This window comes from Oncorhynchus keta, chromosome 23 (assembly GCF_023373465.1).
Source record: "Oncorhynchus keta strain PuntledgeMale-10-30-2019 chromosome 23, Oket_V2, whole genome shotgun sequence".
Taxonomy (NCBI): domain Eukaryota; kingdom Metazoa; phylum Chordata; class Actinopteri; order Salmoniformes; family Salmonidae; genus Oncorhynchus; species Oncorhynchus keta.
The window spans coordinates 22,440,830-22,466,620 of record NC_068443.1 but is presented as its reverse complement, the minus strand read 5'-3'; the positions used below and the strand labels follow the sequence as shown (position 1 = coordinate 22,466,620).

The window sequence follows — 25,791 nt, the reverse complement described above, 5'->3', positions numbered from 1 at the left end:
CTCTGTAACTCTCTCTCTCTGTAACTCTCTCTCTGCCAGTAACTCTCTGTCTCTGTAACTTTCTCTCTGTAATCTCTTTCTCTCTGTAACTCTCTCTCTCTCACTGTAACTCTCTCCTTCTCACTGTAACTCTTTCTCTCTCTGTAACTCTCTCTCTCTAACTTTCTCGCTGTAACTCTCTTTCTCTGTAACTCTCTCTCTCTCTGTAACTCTCTCTCTCTGTAACTCTCTCTCTGTAACTCTCTCCCTCTCTCCGTAACTCTCTCTCTATGTAACTATCTCTCTCTGTAACTTTCTCTCTGTAACTTTCTCTCCATAAATCTCTCTCTCTGTTACTCTCTCTCTGTAACTCTCTCTGTAACTCTCTCTCTCTCTGTAACTCTCTCTCTCTCTGTAACTCTCTCTCTCTCTCTCTGTAACTCACTCTCTGTAACTCTCTCTCTCTCTCTCTGTAACTCTCTCCCTCTCTCTCTATAACTCTCTCCCCCTCTCTCTCTCTGTAACTCTCTCTCTGTAACTCTCTCTCTCTCTCTCTCTATGTAACTCCCTTCCTCTCTCTCTCTAACTTTCTCGCTGTAACTCTCTCAATTCAATTCAAGGGGCTTTATTGGCATGGGAAACGTGTTAACATTGCCAAAGCAAGTGAGGTAGATAATATACAAAAGTGAAATAAACAATAAAAATTAACAGTAAACAGCGAGAAATCTCTCTCTCTCTGTAACTCTCTCTGTAACTTTCTCTCTGTAACTTTCTCTCTCTGTAACTCTCTCTCTCTGTAACTCTCTCTCTCTCTCTGTAACTTTCTCTCTGTAACTTTCTCTCTGTAACTCGCTCTCTCTGTAAATCTCTCTCTCTCGCTGTAACTTTCTCTCCTTCTCACTGTAACTCTCTCTCTCTCACTGTAACTCTCTCTCTCTAACGTTCTCGCTGTAACTCTCTTTCTCTGTTACTCTCTCTATCTCTGTAACTCTCTCCCTCTCTCTCCGTAACTCTCTCTCTCTCTGTAACTTTCTCTCTGTAACTTTCTCTCTGTAAATCTCTCTCTCTGTAACTCTCTATCTCTGTAACTCTCTCTCTCTGTAACTCTCTCTCTCTGTAACCCTCTCTCTCTGTAACTCTCTCTCTAACTCTCTCTCTCTCTCTCTCTCTGTAACTCTCTCTATCTCTCTGTAACTCTCTCTCTCTCTGTAACTTTCTCTCTGTAACTTTCTCTCTCTCTCTGTAACTCTCTCTCTCTCTGTAACTCTCTCTCTCTCTCTGTAACTCTCTCTCTCTCTCTCTCTCTCTGTAACTCTCTCTCTCTCTCTGTAACTTTCTCTCTGTAACTCTCTCTCTCTGTAACTCTCTCTCTCACTGTAACTCTCTCTCCTTCTCACTGTAACTCTCTCTCTCTCTCTGTAACTTTCTCTCTGTAACTCTCTCTCTCTGTAACTCTCTCTCTCACTGTAACTCTCTCTCCTTCTCACTGTAACTCTCTCTCTCACTGTAACTCTCTCTCTCTCTAACTTTCTCGCTGTGACTCTCTTTCTCTGTAACTCTCTCCCTCTCTCTCCGTAACTCTCTCTCTGTAACTTTCTCTCTGTATCTTTCTCTCTGTAAATCTCTCTCTCTGTTACTCTCTCTCTCTGAAACTATCTCTGTTACTCTCTCTCTCTCTGTTACTCTCTCTCTCTCTGTTACTCTCTCTCTCTCTGTTACTCTCTCTCTCTCTGTTACTCTCTCTCTCTCTCTGTAACTCTCTCTCTCTCTCTCTGTAACTCTCTCTCTCTCTCTCTCTCTCTCTGTAACTCTCTCTCTCTCTCTCTCTCTCTCTGTAACTCACTCACTCTCTCTCTCTCTGTAACTCACTCACTCTCTCTCTCTGTAACTCTCTCCCTCTCTCTCCGTAACTCTCTCTCTCTGTAACTTTCTCTCTGTAACTTTCTCTCTGTAAATCTCTCTCTCTCTGAAACTATCTCTCTCTCTCTGTAACTCTCTCTCTGTAACTCTCTCTCTGTAACTCTCTCTCCTCTCTCTCTGTAACTCTCTCTCTCTCTCTGTAACTCTCTCTCTCTCTGTAACTCTCTCTCTCTCTCTCTCTGTAACTCTCTCTCTCTCTCTGTAACTCTCTCTCTCTCTCTCTCTCTGTAACTCTCTCTCTCTCTCTCTCTCTCTGTAACTCTCTCCCTCTCTCTCTATAACTCTCTCCCCCTCTCTCTCTCTGTAACTCTCTCTCTGTAACTCTCTCTCTCTCTCTCTCTCTGTAACTCTCTCCATGTAACTCTCTCCCTCTCTCCCTCTAACTTTCTCGCTGTAACTCTCTCTCTCTCTGTAACTCTTCCTCTCTCTCTCTAACTTTCTCGCTGTAACTCTCTCAATTCAATTCAAGGGGATTTATTGGCATGGGAAACGTGTTAACATTGCCAAAGCAAGTGAGGTAGATAATATACAAAAGTGAAATAAACAATAAAAATTAACAGTAAACAGCGAGAAATCTCTCTCTCTCTGTAACTCTCTGTAACTTTCTCTCTGTAACTCTCTATCTCTCTCTGTAACTCTCTCTCTGTCTCTGTAACTTTCTCTCTGTAACTTTCTCTCTGTAACTCTCTCTCTCTGTAAATCTCTCTCTCTCGCTGTAACTTTCTCTCCTTCTCACTGTAACTCTCTCTCTCACTGTAACTCTCTCTCTCTAACGTTCTCGCTGTAACTCTCTTTCTCTGTAACTCTCTCTCTCTCTGTAACTCTCTCTCTGTAACTCTCTCCCTCTCCGTAACTCTCTCTCTCTGTAACTTTCTCTCTGTAACTTTCTCTCTGTAACTTTCTCTCTGTAAATCTCTCTCTCTGTTCATCTCTCTCTCTCTGTTCATCTCTCTCTCTCTGAAACTATCTCTCTCTCTGTAACTCTCTCTCTCTCTCTGTAACTCTCTCTCTCTCTCTCTGTAACTCTCTCTCTCTCTGTAACTCTCTCTCTCTCTGTAACTCTCTCTCTCTCTGTAACTCTCTCTCTCTCTGTAACTCTCTCTCTCTCTGTAACTCTCTTTCTCTGTAACCCTCTCTCTCTGTAACTCTCTCTCTGTAACTCTCTCTCTAACTCTCTCTCTCTCTGTAACTCTCTCTATCTCTCTGTAAATCTCTCTCTCTCTGTAACTCTCTCTCTCTAACTTTCTCGCTGTGACTCTCTTTCTCTGTAACTCTCTCTCTCTCTAACTCTCTCTGTAACTTTCTCTCTGTAACATTCTCTCTGTAAATCTCTCTGTTACTCTCTTTTTCTCTGTAACTATCTCTCTCTCTGTAACTCTCTCTGTTACTCTCTTTTTCTCTGTAACTATCTCTCTCTCTGTAACTATCTCTCTCTCTCTCTGTAACTCTCTCTCTCTCTCTGTAACTTTCTCTCTCTCTGTAACTCCCTGTCTCTCTGTAACTCTCGCTCTCTCTGTAACTCTCGCTCTCTCTGTAACTCTCTCTTTCTCTGAAACTCTCTCTCTAACTCTCTCTCTCTCTCTGTAGCTCTCTCTCTCTGTAACTCTCTCTCTCTCTCTCCCTCTCTCTCTCTCTCTCTCTGTAACTCTCTCTCTCTGTAACTCTCTCTCTCTCTAACTCTCTCTCTCTGTAACTCTCTCCCTCTGTAACTCTCTCTCTGTATCTTTCTCTCTGTAAATCTCTCTCTCTGTTACTCTCTCTCTCTCTGAAACTATCTCTCTCTATGTAACTCTTCTCTCTGTAACTCTCTCTGTTACTCTCTCTCTCTTTTTCTCTGTAACTCTCTCTCTCTCTCTCTGTAACTCTCTCTTCTCTGTAACTCTCTCTCTCTCTGTAACTCTCTCTCTCTGTAACTATCTCTCTCTCTCTCTGTAACTCTCTCTCTCTCTCTCTCTGTAACTCTCTCTCTCTCTGTAACTTTCTCTCTGTAACTCTCTCTCTCTGTAACTCTCTCCTTCTCACTGTAACTCTCTCTCCTTCTCACTGTAGCTCTCTCCTTCTCACTGTAACCCTCTCTCTCACTATAACTCTCTCTCTACCTCTCTCTGTAACTCTCTCTCTGTAACTCTCTCTCTCTGTAACTCTCTCTCTCTGTAACTCTCTCCCTCTGTAACTCTCTCTCTGTATCTTTCTCTCTGTAAATCTCTCTCTCTGTTACTCTCTCTCTCTCTGAAACTATCTCTCTCTATGTAACTCTCTCTCTCTGTAACTCTCTCTGTTACTCTCTCTCTCTCTGTAACTCTCTCTCTCTCTCGCTCTGTAACTCTCTCTCTCTCTGTAACTCTCTCTCTCTGTAACTCTCTCTCTCTCTCTGTAACTCTCTCTCTCTCTCTCTGTAACTCTCTCTCTCTCTCTCTGTAACTCTCTCTCTCTCTCTGTAACTTTCTCTCTGTAACTCTCTCTCTGTAACTCTCTCCTTCTCACTGTAACTCTCTCTCCTTCTCACTGTAACTCTCTCTCCTTCTCACTGTAACCCTCTCTCTCACTATAACTCTCTCTCTCTCTACCTCTCTATGCAGTAACTCTCTCTCTCTCTCTCTCTCTCTCTCTCTCTCTCTCTCTCTCTCTCTCTCTCTCTCTCCTCTCTATACAGTATACAGTACCTCTCTCTCACTCTCTCTCTATACAGTACCCCCTCTCTCTCGCTCTCTCTTTCTATCTACCTCTCCATACAGTACCTCTCTCTTTCTATCTACCTCTCTATACAGTACCTCTCTCCCTCTCTCTCTCACTATCACTCTCTCTCTACCTCTCTATGCAGTAACTCTCTCTCTCTCTCTACCTCTCTATACAGTACCTCTCTCTTTCTTTCTTCTCTCTCTCTCTCTCTCTCTCTCTCTCTCTCTCTACCTCTCTATACAGTACCTCTCTCTTTCTCTCTCTCACTCTCACTCTCTCTCAACCTCTCTATGCAGTAACTCTCTCTCTCTCTCTCTCTCTCTCTCTCTCTATATATATATATATATATATATATATATATATATATATATATATATATATATATATATATATATACAGTACCTCTCGCTCTCTCTTTCTCTTTACCTCTCTATACAGTACCCCCCTCTTTCTCACTCTCTATCTATCTCTCTATACAGTACCTCTCTCTTTCTATCTACCTCTCTATACAGTACCTCTCTCTTTCTATCTACCTCTCTATACAGTACCTCTCTCTTTCTATCTACCTCTCTATATCAAATCAAATCAAATTTTATTTGTCACATACACATGGTGAGCAGATGTTAATGCGAGTGTAGCAAAATGCTTGTGCTTCTAGTTCCGACAATGCAGTGATAACCAACAAGTAATCTAACTAACAATTCCAAAACTACTGTCTTATACACAGTGTAAGGGGATAAAGAATATGTACATAAGGATATATGAATGAGTGATGGTACAGAGCAGCATACAGTAGATGGTATCGAGTACAGTATATACATATGAGATGAGTATGTAGACAAAGTAAACAAAGTGGCATAGTTAAACTGGCTAGTGATACATGTATTACATAAGGATGCAGTCGATGATGTAGAGTACAGTATATACGTATGCATATGAGATGAATAATGTAGGGTAAGTAACATTATATAAGGTAGCATTGTTTAAAGTGGCTAGTGATATATTTACATCATTTCCCATCAATTCCCATTATTAAAGTGGCTGGAGTTGGGTCAGTGTCAATGACAGTGTGTTGGCAGCAGCCACTCAATGTTAGTGGTGGCTGTTTAACAGTCTGATGGCCTTGAGATAGAAGCTGTTTTTCAGTCTCTCGGTCCCAGCTTTGATGCACCTGTACTGACCTCGCCTTCTGGATGATAGCGGGGTGAACAGGCAGTGGTTCGGGTGGTTGATGTCCTTGATGATCTTTATGGCCTTCCTGTAACATCGGGTGGTGTAGGTGTCCAGGAGGGCAGGTAGTTTGCCCCCGGTGATGCGTTGTGCAGACCTCACTACCCTCTGGAGAGCCTTACGGTTGAGGGCGGAGCAGTTGCCGTACCAGGCGGTGATACAGCCCGTCAGGATGCTCTCGATTGTGCATCTGTAGAAGTTTGTGAGTGCTTTTGGTGACAAGCCGAATTTCCTCAGCCTCCTGAGGTTGAAGAGGCGCTGCTGCGCCTTCTTCACGACGCTGTCAGTGTGAGTGGACCAATTCAGTTTGTCTGTGATGTGTATGCCGAGGAACTTAAAACTTGCTACCCTCTCCACTACTGTTCCATCGATGTGGATAGGGGGGTGTTCCCTCTGCTGTTTCCTGAAGTCCACAATCATCTCCTTAGTTTTGTTGATGTTGAGTGTGAGGTTATTTTCCTGACACCACACTCCGAGGGCCCTCACCTCCTCCCTGTAGGCCGTCTCGTCGTTGTTGGTAATCAAGCCTACCACTATTGTGTCGTCCGCAAACTTGATGATTGAGTTGGAGGCGTGCGTGGCCACGCAGTCGTGGGGGAACAGGGAGTACAGGAGAGGACTCAGAACGCACCCTTGTGGGGCCCCCGTGTTGAGGATCAGCGGGGAGGAGATGTTGTTGCCTACCCTCACCACCTGAGGCTGGCCCTAGTCATGCTATGGAGGGTGGTGTAGCTGAGGCTGGCCCTAGTCATGCTATGGAGGGTGGTGCAGATGATACTGCGTCTAGTCAGGTTATTCTAGTGGATGAGGAGAGTATAGTGGGGAAGTGTAAGAGATTAGGGGGGGGAGGAGGAGGGTGTCAAGAGGAAAAGGAAAAAGGGTGTGGACAAAGGCACCATGGAAATGTTGCCTGTTGCTGTGGGTGAGGCCCTAACCAGAGAGAAAGGGCAGGTGGTCAGGGTGGGAGATAGAGAAGAGGAGGAAAGTGAGTCTGAGGATGAGGAGTTATTTTTTTCAGACTCCTCTTCAATTGGCCCGGAGCTGACAGCCAGTCAACCAGAGGGGTCTAAGTACACGTTGAGAGAACTGACAAGGTTCCTGAATGAGACTAAGGGGAAAAAAGTTAATCTTGAGGCTTTTTTTCCTGATCCTAGAAAGTTTGTAAGATCAGTACAACATGCTATGAGAAATGAGGGGCATGGTGTCCTCTCACCCAGGAAACGGTTTAGGTTGAGGAAGTGGGTCACAACAGTGCGTAAAGGTTTACCTTCAGACACTGTTTAAATGTTTAATTTCTTACTGACACTGGGGCTTTTTGAGCTTTGCTATTGGTCTATTTCTCTGCTGGCTTTTCTCCCACTTCTTATGGAGACTCTTCGGGTAGGCTCGCTCAATATAAATGGTGCCAGAGATGCGGGAAAGAGGAGTGTGTTGGGTGAATATGTAAAACAAAAAAAAGTACAGGTGTTGTTTCTGCAGGAGACGCATAGTGATGTGGTGAATGAAGTTGATTGGGGGCTCTGGTGGAAAGGGGCAAGTGTGTTGAGCCATGGGACAAATCTTAGTGCAGGGGTGGCAGTCCTTTTTGCTGGCTTTTTGTCTGGCTGTAAAAATTTGCTCCTCAAAGGAGGTGTGTAGGGGTAGGTTGCTTGTTGTTAAAGCAGAAATTAACAACGTGTTTTGTCTTTATAAATGTGTATGCGCCTAACACAGGGAGAGAAAGAGGGGTTCTATTTGGGAGTCTTAGACACGAACTCTCACAAGTAGCGCCTGAGGAGACGCTGGTGATCGGAGGTGACTGGAACTGTACAATGGATTTTACAAAAGACAGAAATGGGGAAGAGCCTCATTCAGTGTCAGTGGGAGTGTTAAGGGACATCTTTAATCAGTTTGACCTAGTGGATGTTTGGAGAACTAAACATCCAAACACAAGACAGTATACGTGGGTGAAGGTTTTTGGGGCTAGGGTGAGTGCAGCTCGACTTGATCGTTTTTACATGTCCAGGAATCAGAGCAATAGGCTGCTGGGTGCTACTATTCTCCCAGTGGGGTTTTCGGATCACCACATAACCATGGCTCGGCTGTCTATTTCACCAGGGCCCCGGCAGGCATCTTATTGGAAGTTCAATGTAAAGCTCTTACAAGATGCCACTTTTTGCTCAGGTTTCCAGACTTTTTGGGAAAGATGGGGGCAGCGAAGAGAGGAGTATGAGTCTCTGAGTCAATGGTGGGATGTGGGGAAAGTGCAAATTCTGCTTTTCTGTCAACAGTACACAGCTCTCTCATCCTCAGAGGCTAGGAGAGTATTGGGGGAACTAGAGCGGTGTATTAGTGAGATGGAGGTAGAGATGGTGGGGCAAGGCAATGTAGGCCTCCAGGCTAACTTAGCCGAATTACGTAGGGACCTGGGCAGTTTTTTCCAGGTTAAAGAAAAGGGAGCACTTGTAAGAGCTAGGTTCTCCATGCTCAAGGAGATGGATGCTCCCAGCTCCTTCTTCTTTGGTTTGGAAAGACAGAGCAGTGAAGCCAAGGGTATGCATTGTCTACGGCTGTCTGATGGGCGGGTGACCTCTGTGGTGGGGGAGATGCGGGAGCGGACTGTGGAGTTTTATACTGAATTGTATAGGGCAGAAATGTGTGATCCTATGTGTGCTCAGGTCTTGTTCGCAGGACTCCCTAAGCTCTCTCGGGCACAGAGGGATGAAATGGACATTCCTCTGTTGTCACATGAACTGGCAGAGGCAGTAACCCAGATGTCCCCCGGTCGTGCACCCGGGGTCGATGCACTTCCAGTGGAATTTTACCTAAAATTCGGTGGAACAATTGGACAGGATTTATTTTGCGTGTTGCGAGAATGCGTCGGGGTAGGAGAGTTGCCGATGAGCTGCCGTCGGGCGGCTCTGACTCTCCTGCCCAAAAACGGGGACTTGTGTGAACTTAAGAACTGGAGGCCTGTGGCATTACTCTGTGCGGACTACAAGATTTTTGCCAAGGTCCTCTCTAACAGACTGAAGTCCCATCTGGACTCTATAATACACAAGGACCAGACATATTGTGTACCGGGACGCTCAATCACGGACAACTTGTTCTTGATTAGGGACATGTTGGACTTGTCGAGAGGTTCTAATGTGAACTTTGGACTGGGCTCTTTAGATCAAGAGAAGGCTTTTGATAGAGTGGATCATGAGTATCTGTTTAATGTGATGTCTGTGTTTGGGTTTGGGAAGAGTTTTGTGACCTGTGTGAAGCTGTTGTATGCTGGGGCGTCATGTATGGTTAAGGTGGGAGGGGGGCTCAGTAGGCCAGTCTGGGTGAGACGGGGCATTAGACAAGGATGCCCTCTATCTGGGCAGCTGTACACACTAGCCATTGAGCCTTTTTTAGGACTGCTACGCAGGAGACTGCGGGGAGTGTGCTGGACAGGCATGGATGGGTGACAGGAATAGCAGTCTCAGCATATGCAGATGATGTTTCTGTGATGGTCAGGGATGGGCAAGATATGCAGGAACTAGAGACCAGTCTGAAGGTGTACGAGGGAGCTTCATCAGCTAAGGTAAACTGGGGAAAGAGCAAAGCTCTGTTATGTGGGGCATGGGGGGATAGGGCTCATCCTCTGCTTCCAGGGGGTTTGCAGTGGGGTTGTGAAGGGCTTAAAGTGTTGGGGGTGTACCTGGGCTCAGAGAGGTGGGTCAGCAAGAACTGGGAGGGGCTGTCACAGGCAGTGGTGTCAAGACTGGCCAGGTGGAGGTGGCTCCTGTCCCAAGTGTCATATAGAGGGAGGGTGCTGATAATCAACAACCTGGTGGCATCTTCCTTGTGGCATAAACTGGCTGTCCTCAACCCCCCCGCCGGTCTGCTTGCAGACCTGCAACGCAAGCTGGTGGACTTCTTTTGGTCGGGACATCACTGGCTGAAGGCAGCAGTTTTGGACATGACCATCCACGAAGGAGGACAGGGCCTGGTGGAACTGGAGAGCAGGATGGCTGCTTTCCGACTAAAGGCGGTGCAGAGACTGCTGTACCACACTGATGTTGGCTGGAGGGAACCAGCATGCGTGCTGCGGAGGAGAGCTGGCGGATTAGGGTTGGACCGGCAGCTGTTCCTCATGAAGCTGGAGAGGCTGAGTACAGCAGGTCTCTCAGAGTTTTATTCTGCGGTGCTGAGGGCCTGGCAGCTGCTAAGGCCCACACGAGAAGAGGGTGTGGAGCCTGAGCAGTGGGTGTGGGAGGAGCCTATCTTCCACAACCCAGCCATCCCTTTGAGATCGTTTCATTCAGCCACCCTGCAGAGGCAACTGATGGCAGGGGGTTTACAAAGGCTGGGTGACCTGAGACTGCTTGGAGAGGAGGGGTGGAAAACCCCGGAGGTCTTGGCGCAACAAACAGGAATAACGTCTCTTAGGCTGCTGGAGAGATTCCTGGAGGAGGTCCAGGAGGCACTGTCTGAGCCGGTAAGGGGGGTGTTTGAGAGGCCAAAGGGAGAGGGGCCACCAATATTCCCGCCATTGCAGGTGAAGGCAGAGACTGGAGACTGGCAAGGGGGTCTGGAGGACTTGTTAGATTTTAACACTCCGAGCCTGGGGGAGTTTGAGGGGGTGGGAGGTAAAGCCCTCTACAACATCTGCGTTAAGGTTAGGAGCATTAGAAGCCTAACAGGAGTGAAGGCACATCAGTGGCAGGGGGTATGTGGGGCGGAGAGTATGGTGGGTTTTAGACGGAGGGCGCTCTACAAACCCCCAGTACCAAAGAGGTCAGGGGACCTCCAGTGGAGGGTTCTTCATGGAGCCCTGGCCACTAACAGCTGGTTGGCACGGGTTGATCCGGGAATTGGGCAGGGGTGTCCTTTCTGTCAAATGAAAGAAACTGTAATTCATGTGTTTTCTGTGTGCACCAGGTTAATGCCATTAATGTCTCTGTTGGAATGTCTGTATGACAGGTTGGGGGTAGTTTTTGCTGTTGGGATGTTTATAACATGTATTCGAGTAAGGAGAAAGAAAAATGTGTTTTGTTGAATTTTCTGTTTGCTCAGGCAAAGTTAGCTATTTGGCTAACAAGGAGGAACAGGGTCAAAGGTGGGGGGATAACAGACCCTTTACTACTGTTTAATGGGATGGTCTCTGTGCGCCTTAGGGTTGAGTTTGAGTTCTATAAAATGATCAAATGTGTGGAGATGTTTGAGGAGATATGGTGTGTTGGGGGCTGTCTGTATTGCTGGGGAAGATGTTTTGGATATACGGTTGTAGGAGAGGTTTTTTGTGTATGGTGATTTGTATCATGTGGTAGATGGAAAGGTGAGTATGGTACATGTATGCAGTACAGGATATATTTTTATTTTTTTATTTTAGGAGTGGGGGGGGGTGAGTTTTAAATGAATTGAGAATGTTTCAATAAAGAAAGACCAAAAGTCAAAAAGTCTCTCTGTAACGCTCTCTCTGTAACTTTCTCTCTGTAACTTTCTCTCTGTTACTCTCACTCTCTGTAACTCTCTCTCTCTGTAACTCTCTCTCTCTGTAGCTCTCTCTCTCTCTGTAACTCTCTCTCTCTCTGTAACTTTCTCTCTGTAACTCTCTCTCTGTAACTCTCTCTCTCTCTCTCTGTAACTCTCTATCTCTGTAACTCTCTCTCTCTCTGTAACTTTCTCTCTGTAACTTTCTCTCTGTTACTCTCACTCTCTGTAACTCTCTCTCTAACTCTCTCTATCTCTGTAACTCTCTCTCTGTAACTCTCTCTCTCTCTGTAACTCTCTCTCTAACTCTCTCTCTCTCTCTCTCTCTCTCTCTCTCTCTCTCTGTAACTCTCTCTCTCTGTAACTCTCTCTCTCTCTCTGTACATTTCTCTCTGTAACTCTCTCTCTCTCTGTAACTCTCTCTCTCTAACTCTCTCTCTCTGTAACTCTCTATCTCTGTAACTCTCTCTCTCTCTGTAACTTTCTCTCTGTAACTTTCTCTCTGTTACTCTCACTCTCTGTAACTATCTCTCTCTGTAACTCTCTCTCTAACTCTCTCTATCTCTGTAACTCTCTCTCTGTAACTCTCTCTATCTCTGTAACTCTCTCTCTGTAACTCTCTCTCTGTAACTCTCTCTCTCTGTAACTCTCTCTGTAACTCTCTCTCTCTCTGTAACTCTCTCTCTCTCTAACTTTCTCTCTCTCTGTAAATCTCTCTCTCTGTAACTCTCTCTCTCTCTCTGTAACTCTCTCTCTCTCTCTCTGTAACTTTATCTCTGTAACTATCTCTCTGTAACTCTCGCTCTCTGTAACTATCTCTCTCTGAAACGCTCTCTCTCTCTGTAACTCTCTCTCTCTGTAACTCTCTCTGTAACTCTCTCTCTCTCTGTAACTCTCTCTCTCTCTCTCTCTGTAACTTTCTCTCTCTCTGTAATTCTCTCTCTCTGTAACTCTCTCTCTCTCTCTGTAACTCTCTCTCTCTCTCTCTGTAACTTTATCTCTGTAACTATCTCTCTGTAACTCTCGCTCTCTGTAACTATCTCTCTCTGAAACGCTCTCTCTCTCTGTAACTCTCTCTGTAACTCTCTCTCTCTGTAACTTTCTCTCTGTAACTCTCACTCTCTGTAACTATCTCTCTCTGTAACTCTCTCTCTCTCTGTAACTCTCTCTCTCTCTGTAACTCTCTCTATGTAACTCTCTCTCTCACTCTCTGTAACTATCTCTCTCCGTAACTTTCTCTCTCTGTAACTATCTCTCTCTCTCTCTGTAACTCTCTGTCTCTCTGTAACTCTCTCTCTCTGCTTAACTCTCTCTCTGTAACTCTCTCTCTAACTCTCTCTCTCTCTGTAACTCGCTCTCTGTAACTCTCTCTCTCTGTAACTATCTCTCTCTGTAACTATCTCTCTCTGTAACTCTCTCTCTCTCTCTGTAACTTTCTCTTTGTAACTATCTTTCTATAACTCTCTCTCTCTGTGACTCTCTCTCTCTGTAACTTTCTCTCTCTGTAACTATCTCTCTCTTTAACTCTCTCTCTCTCTCTCTCTCTCTCTCTCTCTCTGTAACTCTCTCTCTGTAACTCTCTCTCTCTGTAACTCTCTCTCTCTGTAACTTTCTCTTTGTAACTATCTTTCTATAACTCTCTCTCTCTCTGTAACTCTCTCTCTCTCTCTGTAACTTTCTCTTTGTAACTATATTTCTATAACTCTCTCTCTCTCTGTAACTTTCTCTTTGTAACTATATTTCTATAACTCTCTCTCTCTGTAGCTCTCTCTCTCTGTAACTCTCTCTCTCTCTCTGTAACTTTCTCTCTGTAACTCTCTCTCTCTGTAACTTTCTCTCTGTAACTCTCGCTCTCTGGAGCTCTCTCTCTTTGTAACTCCCTCTCTCTGTAACTCTCTCTCCCTGTAACTCTCTCTCTCTCTCTCTGTAACTCTCTCTCTGTAAATTTCTCTCTGTCACTTTCTCTCTCTGTAACTATCTCTCTCTTTAACTCTCTCTCTCTCTCTGTAACTATCTCTCTCTTTAACTCTCTCTCTCTCTCTGTAACTCTCTCTCTAACTCTCTCTCTCTCTCTGTAACTCTCTCTCTGTAAATTTCTCTCTGTCACTTTCTCTCTCTGTAACTATCTCTCTCTTTAACTCTCTCTCTCTCTCTGTAACTCTCTCTCTAACTCTCACTCTCTCTGTAACTCTCTCTCTGTAACTCTCTCTCTCTGTAACTCTCTCTCTCTGTAACTCTCTCTCTCTGTAACTCTCTCTCTCTGTAACTCTCTCTCTCTGTAACTTTCTCTTTGTAACTATCTTTCTATAACTCTCTCTCTCCCTGTAACTCTCTCTCTCTCTCTCTCTGTAACTCTCTCTCTGTAAATTTCTCTCTGTCACTTTCTCTCTCTGTAACTATCTCTCTCTGTAACTCTCTCTCTCTGTAGCTCTCTCTCTCTGTAGCTCTCTCTCTCTGTAACTCTCTCTCTCTGTAACTTTCTCTCTGTAACTCTCTCTCTCTGTCACTTTCTCTCTGTAACTCTCTCTCTCTCTGTTGCTCTCTCGCTGTATCTCTCTCTCTCTCTCTCTCTCTGTAACTATCTCTCTAACTATCTATCTCTCTGTAACTATCTCTCTCTCTGTAACTCTCTCTCTGTAACTCTCCCTCTCCGTAACTATCTCTCTCTGTAACTATCTCTCTCTGTAACTCTCTCTCTCTCTCTGTAACTTTCTCTCTGTAACTTTCTCTCTGTAACTCTCGCTCTCTTTAACTATCTCTCTGTAACTCTCGCTCTCTTTAACTATCTCTCTCTGTAACTCTCTCTCTCTTTAACTATCTCTCTCTGTAACTCTCTATCTCTCTCTGTAACTCTCTCTCTGTAACTCTCTCTCTGTAACTCTCTCTCTTTCTCTGTAACTTTCTCTCTGTAACTTTCTCTCAATGTTACTAGCGCTCTCTGTAACTCTCTCTCTGTAACTCCCTCTCTGTAGCTCTCTCTCTGTAACTTTCTCTCACTCTCTGTAACTTTCTCTCTCTGTAACTCTCTCTCTCTCTGTAACTATCTCTGTAACTCTCTCTCTCTCTCTCTCTCTCTGTAACTCTCTCTCTCTCTCTCTGTAACTTTCTCTCTGTTACTTTCTCTCTGTAACTCTCACTCTCTGTAACTATCTCTCTGTAACTCTCTCTCTCTCTAACTCTCTCTCTCTCTGTAACTCTCTCTCTGTAACTCTCTCTCCCTGTAACTTTCTCCCTGTAACTTTCTCTCTTTGTAACTATCTCTCTCTGTTACTCTCTCTCTGTAACTCTCGCTCTCTGGAGCTCTCTCTCTTTGTAACTCCCTCTCTCTGTAACTCTCTCTCTCTGTAACTCTCTCTCTCTCTCTCTCTCTCTCTCTCTGTAACTCTCTCTCTGTAAATTTCTCTCTGTCACTTTCTCTCTCTGTAACTATCTCTCTCTGTAACTCTCTCTCTCTCTGTAGCTCTCTCTCTCTGTAACTCTTTCTCTCTCTCTCTGTAACTTTCTCTCTGTAACTCTCTCTATCTGTAACTCTCCCTCTCTGTAACTATTTCTCTCTGTAACTATATCTCTCTGTATCTCTCTCTCTGTAACTTTCTCTCTGTAACTTTCTCTTTGTAACTTTCTCTCTCTGTAACTCTCTCTCTCTGTAACTCTCTCTCTCTCTGTAACTCTCTCTCTCTCTGTAACTATCTCTGTAACCCTCTCTCTCGCTCTCTGTAACTCTCTCTCTGTAACTCTCTCTCTCTCTGAAACTCTCTCTTTGTAACTTTCTCTCTCTGTAACTCTCTTGCTGTATCTCTCTCTCTGTGTAATTCTCTCTATAACTTTCTTTCTTGCTGTAACTCTCTCTCTGTAATTCTCTCTCTCTCTCTCTCTGTAACTCTCTCTTGCTGTAACTCTATCCCTCTCTCACTGTAACTCTCTGTCTCTCTGTAACTCTCTCCCTCTCTCTCTGTAACTCTCTGTAATTCTCTCTCTGTAACTCTCTCGCTGTTACTCTCTCCCTCTCTCTGTAACTCTCTCTGTTTCTTTCTCTCCCTTTCTCTCTCTCCCTCACACACACAGTGCCGTCCATCCAAGGGCAGAAAGCGAGGGTTTTGCTGGTGTGTCGACAAGTATGGGCAGCCATTGCCAAGTTTCAACGGGAAGGAGAGAGGAGACACCCAGTGCTACAACTCTGAGAGCCAATAAGACCTGAGCAGCAAGAAGGAACCAGAGAGAGAGAGAGAGAGGCGGAGAGAAAGAAAAGGGAGCCATGAACACACAGAAAAACTATGAGGATATTGGGATCCAAAAGGGCCCAAAATGGCTGGGCCTGGACGTGTTGGCTGGCATTGATGATATTTCAGCCAACAGGAAGGCAGGGCAGGAGGATGGAAGGCAGGGCAGGAGGAGTGGCTTGAGAAGAGGACTCATCCAATCACACTCCTTGTGTCCAACACACACCCTCCAATGCTATGTGCTGCTCCTATGCACTGTAAGCAGTGTGTGGATGGATTCTCCATAGACAGAGGGCAGTACTTCTAAGGACAAATTAGATAATTAATTCCATTGCAGAGGGCTAGCCTTGATGATTACAGACTTGATGACAGACTTATATACAGTAATTCTGTATGATTGATATATTACTGTATGTATTTGTGTGTGTGTGTGTGTGTGTGTGTGTGTGTGTGTGTGTGTGTGTGTGTGTGAAATACAAGTGTGTCTATCTGTGTAACCGCTGGTGTGTGACCACCCTGTGGCACAGTACAGTACAATGTCATAAAACACCTTCCCACTTTGTGCCAGAGGATACATACATCAGCTTTTAGTCCAACCTGTATCTCACTGCAGCATCACTGCCCTTTCCTCAGGACCATTTAAGGGAGTTGACTATAGAGCTGGATACTGTTCTCATCTTCCCTATGCAACTCATATACATCTTCATGTAAGTACATTCCCTATACTTCCACCAGTGGAACATACAGTGCATTCGGAAAATGTTCAGACCACTTGACTTTTTCCACATTTTGTTACGTTACAGTCTTATTCTAAAATTGATTAAATCGTTTTTTTTCCCGTCATCAATCTACACACAATACCCCATAATGATAAAGCAAAAACATTTTTTTACACATTTTTGCTAATTTATTAAAAGTAAAAAACTGAAATATGACATTTATGTAAGTATTCAGACCCTTCACTCAGTACTTTGTTGAAGCACCTTTGGCAGCAATTACAGCCTCGTTAGTCTTCTTGGGTATGATGCTACAAGCTTGGCACACCTGTATTTGGAGAGTTTCTCCCATTCTTCTTTCCAGATTATCTCAAGCTCTGTCAGGTTGGATGGGGAGTGTCGTTGCACAGTTATTTTCAGGTATCTCCGGAGATGTTCAATCGGGTTCAAGTCCGGGCTCTGGGTGGGCCACTCAAGGACATTCAGTGACTTATCCCGAAGCCACTCCTGCGTTGTATTGGCTGTGTGTTCAGGGCCATTGTCCTGTTGGAAGGTGAACCTTTACCCCAGTCTGAGGTCCTGAGCACTCTGGAGCAGGTTTTCATCAAGGATCTCTCTGTGCTTTACTCCGTTTATCTTTCCCTCGTTCCTGACTAGTCTCTCCCAGTCCCTGACGCTGACAAACATCCCCACAACATAATGCTGCCACCACCATTCTTCACCGTAGAGATGGTGCCAGTTTTCCTCCAGACGTGACACTTGGCATGTTTTTCTGTTTTCAGAGATTCCTTTTCACCTTTTAGCTGTGCCTTGGTTAAAGGTCAATATTCTCTATCCTTGTATCAAATAAAGTGTATTTATAACAAATAAATGCAGTAAAGTTGACATCAGCTTCCATTGCTATTTCCGATTTACTTTTGTAAGTGTGTTGTCTGAATATGCTAAAGATTTCTAAACGTCCATGATCCTTATTGATGATGCTGAGATTTGGAATACTTTGTTCACAATTATAACTTGGTATCCCTCATAACTATTGCCACTGGAGGTTCTGTTGAGGCTTGCTGCAGAAGTAACCCTGCATGTTGCTAGCTCTGGAAATGTTTTTAATTCCCACTAGGGTTGTCCCCAAAATGGTACCCTGTTCCCTATGTAGTGCACTAATTTTGACCAGGTTTATAGTAGCGCACTACAGGGAATCGGGTACCATTCTATACTTTACCCAGGAGTCTTTTCTCATAATTTGTTGAGAACCAAGTGTTCCCACAACCTCTGGGTTAATAAAGCCAGGGGATATACAAGAACCTCTGTTACACAAATAAATACTTAATTTAATGAAGTTACTGGTGTCTTCATTCAACTCTCTCCATACTTGCCGCGTCCTTGATATGTTCTATGCTACAGAAACATGCTCTAAAACACACATTGAGGTTAACGTGTTTATTGAAAGCACAAATTACAACAGAGTAACTAACATTGGTTTGTTACAAATCATACAAAAAGTAATAGCAGCATATCTCATCACATATTTCTGACTTGCTGTCAGGAATAGTTTGACATATAATAAATACAGACATTACATCAAACAAAAGAGAACTTCCTTTCAGACAAATGAAACAATGACCTCACATGAGGGTGGTGTACGTGCAGAGAGTTGGGAGAAAAAAACTGTCCCAAAAAACATCTGCTAAACCAGAAGACCTGCATAGACCAGTAGAGGTAGATGAAGACAGAAAAACTCCCCCAAAACCAAACAGGGGCTTGGATGAGCAGTGATATGTTTGTGCCTGGCCACCAGATGCATACTTGTGGAACTTTAAGCATTTCCCCAATACCCATTGAGGAAATGTCAATGAGAATACCTTCCTTCCGAAACTGTCAACATGTTGAATGAATGAATGGCTGTGTCGTTTTATTTACTGTGCACGGGTCCACCTGGATGAATGAATCAAAAACAGATTCTGAAGACCCTGAACTGGGTTTGGCAGAGCTGGAGACCTGTGGTCTTCAGAGATGGAGTTATTTAGTCAGAAACACAAATGCATACACTGTTGCCCTATTTACAATCAGAAAATAGGAAACATAAACAATCTAAAAATGACAAATGGTCCATACTTGTAAGCCCATCCGCGTTGAATAAATAAGGTGTTATACATCACGTAAATAAATTAAGAGTAATTACATAAGAAAAAAATATGTGCTGATTTGAATGAGTGTGTATTTATATGCGTTTGTAAAAAAAGTCAGTATATATGATGTGGATGTGTGTAGGTTTGAGGGCACCTATAGGTGTTTTTAAGTGGAGTAAAAGACTGTATGTGTGTCAATACGTGTGCATGCATGTGCCTGTGAATGTGGGTCAGAGTGTCCATGATTTAGAGCTCCAGCTGGCACTCCAAGCCGGGTAGATAATTGGACCCCAGAATCTTCTTCCCATTCCAGGAGGACACACACCAACACCTGGCATGGGGTCCCACCAGAGACGACTCACACTAGAACACAACAGACGAGGGGGCAATATATTCAATTACATGGATCAACTTCACTGCATTGATAAATGTTTTCCTGGTCAGATCACACCATCTACCACTAATGAGCTAATGCTATTGCTAAACAAACCTACAGCTCAGGTGCTATGCCTTACCTGCTTGGCCTTGTAGAAGCCATGTTTGTCACAGTTGGGAAGGTAGAAGTTGGTGAACTTCTCTCCTAGTTCCTGCTGAGAGCTAGTTATCTTGTCCAGAGCTGCATGCAGCTCAATGTGGCAGGGACCCTGGGGACAAGACAAAGAGAACAGTCAACATCTGATACAAAACATACTGTATAATAAACACAGCAAGATGGACATAGAATACGTTATGAAATCAAAGCAAACTTTATTTGTCACATGCACCGAATACAACAGGTGTATTTATACCTTACTGTGAAATGCTGACTTACAAGCCCTTAACCAACAATGCAGTTCAAGAAAGAGTTCAGAAAATATTTAACAAATAAACCAAAGTAAAAAAAATAATAAAAAGTAACACAATATAGTAACAATAACGAGGCTGTATACAGGGGATACCGGTACCGAGTCAGTGTGAGGGGGTACAGGTTAGTCGAGGTCATTTGTACATGTAGGTAGAGGTGAAGTGACTATGCTTAGATAATAAACAGAGGAGCAGCAGTGTAAAAACAAATGGAGGGGGGGTCAATGTTATAGTCTGGCGGCCATTTGATTAATTGTTCAGCAGTCTTATGGCTTGGGGGTAGAGGCTGTTAAGGAGCCTTTTGGTCCAACACTAAGTTGTTATATCTGACTAAGAACATTCAATTGTCATGTGGTAAAATGCAAAGCAAATTTAATCTCGAGGGAGTAACATTTTCTCACTGAGTCTGGGTGGTTTTTGTTAAAAGGGCAACAGCTTCCTCTGGTGGCTAAGAGCTAAATTGTCTTGAACTCTAAATGAGCTTCTCTCCACTAAGCTACAGCTGAAGAAGAAAGTAAGTCTGGGGCCATATAAAGCACCTGATTTAGGATCAGCCCTTATGAAAACAGATTGCAGTCAGAGTGCAGTATAACTGCAGTATTCTGCAAATACTGTGTTCAATATACCAGTTTTTTTTACTACAGTAACAGTACAGTCTAACTGCAGTTCAATTGCAGTACACTGCAGTTATTCTATAATTACTGCATCCAAAATACCACAGTCGACTGCAGTTGCTGCACTTTTACTGCGGTTTCAATACTCCAATCTTTTTTGTAAGGGAGTTTAGCCTTTTAGATCACAATGAAAAAGATTACATGCAGAGGGGGAGTACTGATTCTAGAGCAGAAGCTTGATATATATATGTAAGTTATGCCCATCTGTTCCACCATTACAGTCTGAAGACCTACCGAACTTTGACAGTAAGTCAGATCAGGGACCCGACTTTCACTGGGCGGGTTATGTCCACTCCCTCCCACACATTTTGAAATTGCATTTGTCACCCCCAGATTTATCATTGCAATGTGATACAAAAAGCGGCAACAGTGTGCTTTAGGACCATGCGGACGCCTCTGAGCAGTTGGGTAGGCTGTTTGGAGTGTTCAGCCTGCTGGATTTAGGACCTCGTGGACACCACAGAGCGGGCTGACAGGCTGTGTGAAGGCAAAGCTGCTGGAAGGCTGGCTGGACCAGCTTGAGAGAGTTGAGTATAGTTCAGTGTGTATGTTGTTGCACTCTTTCACCGAGTTGTAAAAGCAAGCAGAGCAGAAACTGGCTAATATTTAGGTAAGGTAACTGTTGTTTAACTTAACAGATTTTTTTTACAAGTGTTTATTTGCAGTGCTGAGCAAGTATTGTAACTGACATGTAACAATAGCTAATGTTTTATCCCCTCTTGACAGAGATGAATGAATAAGCTATGCTAGCTACCACAGCCAGGTCAGCTCTAGCCTCCAGTTCGGTCAGACAGCGATATGAGGTGGATATTATTATTGTGTAACACCTGCTGTTTGTATGGAAATGTTTTGCAGCCTTTGTTTTGTCCCATTTCAGAAGTAATTTAACTTGGATAGCTATCGCCAGTTGATGTACCGTTAGAGAGAGCTTCCAAAAGTTGTTGAAAGTTTGAGGCAAAAAGAATGGCAATCAAACGAGAAACCATCGGCCAAACGACTCAATATTGATATTCTGACGTTTTTTTCAGTGCAATGTGACTTTTATTAGTCAGTATGGCAATGTAATGTTAGTTTCCCAAGCTAATTCCCTACTTTTCACACTGGCATAGTAATAAATGTCTCTAACGTTACATGCTTCACTGCCAAGGTGCACAGTAGAGGTCTGCACAGGACTGAATTCTTCATCCCATATCCACACCTGCTTGCTTTCTGTCCGACTCCCACCCGCTACTGAAAGAACTGGTCCCAAACCCAACCACAGTCCAGCTATGTTATTTTAGGTGTATGTGATGCAGCTCACTTGCCAGCCATGGTCCCAGCAATTCTGCACCCTATAGGCAATACCAAATGCACAAAAATAACTTAAGAAATAGGTTAAATTACCAGAGATTCTCACATGGCTCTTATATTGTAGTACTAGGCTGTCAGCCAATTTGCTAGATGTAGTTTGAAAAGAGCAGAGTTGGGTGATCAATATTTATGCCTATTTCTAGGCAATGTAGTAAACTATAGCCTAATCATAGGTCTATTTAGGAAGTAAATGTAACTGCCCCCATGTCCATGCATAGGCTACAGCCTACTCTATTTAATTGAGACTACAAGCGAACCTGATTTCGCAGGTGTGGCTCCTGAACTGGAAGCAGCGAGAATGATGAGCGGCACTTGCTAAAATTTGGCATAGGCCTATAGGACACAGCCTACCCTTTAGGAGGACCATTTGGCATAGGCCTATAGGACACAGCCTACCCTTTAGGAGGACCATTTGGCATAGGCCTATAGGACACAGCCTACCCTTTAGGAGGACCATTTGGCATAGGCCTATAGGACACAGCCTACCCTTTAGGAGGACCATTTGGCATAGGCCTATAGGACACAGCCTACCCTTTAGGAGGACCATTTGGCATAGGCCTATAGGACACAGCCTACCCTTTAGGAGGACCATTTGCAGGCAGAGGCAAATAAATGGGTCATCAATACTTGTTGAAAAGGTTCAACGCTAGCTCACGACCTAGCCCATGTGCCCATTACGCCTTTTCCTTTTCAATAATGACTACATTTTTTTATTGTACTTTCGACACACGGTTTGTTGAACTCCCCCCACTTCTTGCCATTATCAATATTTATTTACAGACACTGTCGTAAACCACAGTCTATGAAATATACTTAACTATAATTATTCACTGCCATGGGATTCTCCGCCCATGTAGGCAGCCTACTCTATTTCAATGAGACCACACATACTAGGTGCACTTGAACTCTCACGCCCAACTAGGAGGGGTAGACTACTGAAGTTAAAGCAGCAAATTCTGAGTGTGAATAATGTGAGAAATATGTACTACTGTAGCTGCAGTATATGACAGCAGCTGAAGATTAAAGTTACAGTCTGGGATCTGGGAATAATGGTCATTTCAACTATTGAATCATTGATTCTAGTCTTGGATAATATAATGAATACACAAAGGTAATTATTCGTCATGCCTCATTTTAGGAGGATCAGATGGTGACAGGGGTCTCAGTAGGGTCGGGCAGCCAGGGAAGACCAGTCTGTGACAGAGGTGAGGTGAATTTTTGCACATACAATGAATTCTCTCTGTGTAGCAAACACTGGACAAGCCAGATGCAATTTTAAGGCAGTCTGACAAACCTCCATAGTTGATTTTCAAACTGTTTCAAGAGTTGATAGAGGCTTTTCCTGATGACACAAAACATGTCAAACTACAAAACTAGCTTCTGGTAGAAGCTATTGATGATGATGAATGGATACAGATGTGTTTGAATGCCCAGTCATGTTCATATCATCTCAGTTTAAGACCATCCATAGAACGTACTATATGCCAGTGAAACCGAATTAGATGCACTCAGAAATGTCACTCCTCTCCTGGGGGTATAAAACACACAAGGGGACATATTTGCATATTTTATGGGCTTGTGAAAGCTGCATGGCTGAATTCTGGTAAAGCGTATGTTCTTTTGTCTCAGCATGTCTACAGATTCTCCCTTCTCACTGTTGATACCGGAGACTTATCTGAAAAACTGTGTATCCAAGCATTTATACTGGCTAATAAATGAATTGACATTAATTGGAAGGTCTGTTATCCTCCTACAATGTCAAGTTATGTATCACTAGATTTGATTTATTACAAGATTAAGGGCATGATGGGCAACTTTCATAAGGACTGGATGCCTTATATGGAATACGGTACAACTAAAGAAGTCTATTGAAAAGATACCCACTTCAGGGGAGATACCTATTTAGGCATTCCCTAGCTGCTGGGCTGCTCAGTCCTAGCCCTGGGGTCTGCCGTCCTGTGGCTTGTCACGTTGTCACTCCTAATACTACCAAAACCAATTAGGAATGTTTCACTAAGACCCTAAAGCCGAGTGGGGTGTGTTGGGTTTGGGCGCTGCAGGGAAGTGGACCCCTAGGTACAGGACAGGGCAACACAGCTATATTGTGTGCAAATAAAAAGAGCTCTACAGTATTATTAGTTTATGAGATTAATTATATGGAAGATTTGCTGTTTCTGTGGGTTAATGTATATTTGAGGTTTATGTCAGGTTTTTTTTTTTGCTTAATTTTGTTTCCAAACCTTTCCCTTTGGGAATTAAACAAAATTAAAAGTGTGACCTGAGAAGGAAATTGTGTTGGGAAAAGAGTTGCGTTGTTGACTAGATTGGTCGGGGTGGCAGCTCGGGCTGGCTGGTCGGTCTGGCTGAAATTTGATATCGAGGATGTCTTTATAAAGACAATCAAAGTATTTTTCAAGAGTCGTTCATTTGTTAGGCTATTGGTTAAAGGTGCAACAATATTTATTATAGAATTACCTTTGATCAAGTTCTGTCTTATTAACCACTTAAACATATTTATTAAGGATATCTTACCTAGCTTGATGACTGTGGGCATGTTTGCTTACTTTTTGTTATAGACTGGATTGTGTAAAATTGCAGGAAATTAGCTTTAGATGGCCCCCAAAATCTGGGGAAGGACCCCCTCACTCTCCACCAAGTTATGTCCCCCCCACTTCTAAAACCAAAGTGGTGGCCCTGCTTCAGATTGAATACTGTGCATACCTGTTCCACCAGTTTCTTGCGGATGGTGTTGACCTTGGCCTTGATGCTCTCCTGAGCCCCCTCATTTTTGGTGTCAAAGGGGGTGTTGAGTCCCAGGAAGTAGGCTAGGGAGCTGTGGTCTGGCACCCCTTCTACTTTCTCTGTGGATTAGAGAGAGACATTAGTGGGTAAGTATACCATGTTTTACACAAGTTTATATTCCATCCTTTTGATTATGTTGTCAAAAAAGGTTTAATTTGTAGATTGTCCAACATCTTTATAAATAAGTAATAGCTCAATGAATGAAAAACAAAGACATAAAGGACAAAAAGCGGAGTCTACCTTGTCCCTGGTCCTCAGTGCAGATGGCCTGTCCTCTGGTGAGGGAGTGGAGGGGTCTAGGATCCCCAGCTCTTGGGCTGCATTTTAACCCCTGAGCACAGTGGGCTGTGTATACCCCACAGGAGGCCCCCTTCTCCAGGGCACATGCCATGCAGCAGCCACAGCCTGGCTCCCTTAGAACCTGCTTACAGTCTGGGGAGATGGCCGGGCATTCATCCAGCTTCTCCTGGGTACAGGGGGCACAGCGAATAGGCTCCGGGCCCACCACAGGGGAAGACTGGGCCAGAGTGGTCAGGAGGGACAATGACGTCGCTGCCAGCAGGGTCAACTTCTTATATAATCCAAGCATCTCGAATCTTCAGGTGTAGAAAGACACTAAAATCTACAGTCAGGTGTAGATGTGAATTTTCTTCAAGTGCGGTCTTTAATCTTCAAGTGTAGTTTTTGCTTAGTCCTTAAGTACTTATGAGAAGCACAATATACTGTAAATAGGCATCTATAGGTTTCCTTCTTTCTTTCTGAACTGAATTCTCAGAACAAAGGAGTTGCAGTATTTATACAGAGCTCTGACCCTCAGGGAGGTTAATGTTTGAACCAGTGACTCCAGATATTAAACATTTTGGCAAGACAGCGCAGGACCAGCATTAGCTGTATTGGGTGGGTTGACCCCTGGTAGAGTGTGTAGATCTGAACTGGGGTTCACTGAAGCTGCCTGCCTGCCCTGTCGTCAATATTTACTCTGGGACGAGGAGTGATTGTACAAGGTGATGTTGGAAAACATTGCAAAATCAATTCGTTGTTTTTTTGGTTTTGACCCCTCGATCGTTCATACTGTACATACTGTATGATGTGGGGGACAAACTAATAATGGATTGATGTTAAGTTGTGCATTGAGATTCATCCTTTGGTACATGACTTACCTAAGGGTCAAAAGTTATAGGTCAGTCATGAACTGGATATGATTTGATTCTACTCTACTTTTTCATAAACCATGTGTTGGACTAGGGGTCATCTGCAGGGCACATAAACATGATCATCCCATCAGTTACATAACCATAACATGTTATTCTGGAGAATGTCTTTTTTTAATTGGTCACTTCCTGGTGTAGTATTAGTTAATCACACTTTATCTACGGTTAACACTGAACACCTTTACACCCCTCCCCCATACCTTGACACATACTGTTTCTCTGTGCCTCTATGATACCTCGCATGATGAATGATGAAGCATGGTGACTTTGTGCAATGACTGGACTATTAGTCAGTGTCTCGAGACACCAACTGAAACTACCTTGTCATATGTGGAAGGTTGTTGGGTCATTCCACGAAATTAGTTCCTTTTACATCCCTTTTATATTTTAAGAAGAAACTGTGCACCAATATTGCATTTAACAAGCATGTTATATTAAATTAAGGGCCCTTCAATATAGACCACATGTAAAATTCAATGAATCAGACTTGCTAAAGTGCCAAAATTCTGTATATTGGCATGTCCTTCTGTGACTTCTAACATGTACACCCTGTTACCCATAGACTAACCTAAAGTATCAGACGTAAAAGAAAATGC

The 25,791-nt window shown here is 43.7% G+C and overlaps 2 protein-coding genes across 4 annotated transcripts in view; one reads left to right on the top strand and one right to left on the bottom strand.

Moving 5' to 3' along the window:
- The window catches only part of LOC118402010 (insulin-like growth factor-binding protein 3), a 31,468-nt gene extending 13,947 nt beyond the window's left edge, over positions 1-17,521 (top strand). Inside the window, exon 2 of one of the 3 annotated variants that reach the window (XR_008077395.1) lies at positions 11,322-15,462. Coding sequence is in view for 1 of the 3 variants with exons in the window: in XM_035799798.2 (XP_035655691.1) it covers positions 15,319-15,444 (126 nt within the window). In the remaining 2 variants the exon portion in view is untranslated. Of the gene's footprint in view, positions 1-11,321 lie in introns of all 3 variants that reach the window. The other 2 variants (XR_008077396.1, XM_035799798.2) reach the window with 2 other exon arrangements.
- Positions 17,522-17,615: 94 nt separating this feature from the next.
- LOC118402009 (insulin-like growth factor-binding protein 1) lies at positions 17,616-24,755 on the bottom strand. Its single transcript, XM_035799797.2, has 4 exons — positions 24,225-24,755; positions 23,904-24,043; positions 18,831-18,959; positions 17,616-18,678 (listed from the first exon to the last, which is right to left on the bottom strand). The coding sequence occupies exons 1-4, from the start codon at positions 24,571-24,573 to the stop codon at positions 18,562-18,564; spliced, it is 735 nt and encodes a 244-aa protein (XP_035655690.1). The 5' UTR covers positions 24,574-24,755; the 3' UTR covers positions 17,616-18,561.
- Between the last annotated feature and the right edge of the window lie 1,036 nt (positions 24,756-25,791).

Bases quoted from the DNA above. Each gene is read 5' to 3' on its own strand.
- LOC118402009 (XM_035799797.2), bottom strand. From the start codon at position 24,573: ATGCTTGGATTATATAAGAAGTTGACCCTGCTGGCAGCGACGTCATTG. The intron at 24,044-24,224 runs GTAGACTCCGCT...TCTAATCCACAG, and splicing joins CACTGAGGACCAGGGACAAG to AGAAAGTAGAAGGGGTGCCA. The intron at 18,960-23,903 runs GTATGCACAGTA...TCTTGTCCCCAG, and splicing joins GCAAGAAACTGGTGGAACAG to GGTCCCTGCCACATTGAGCT.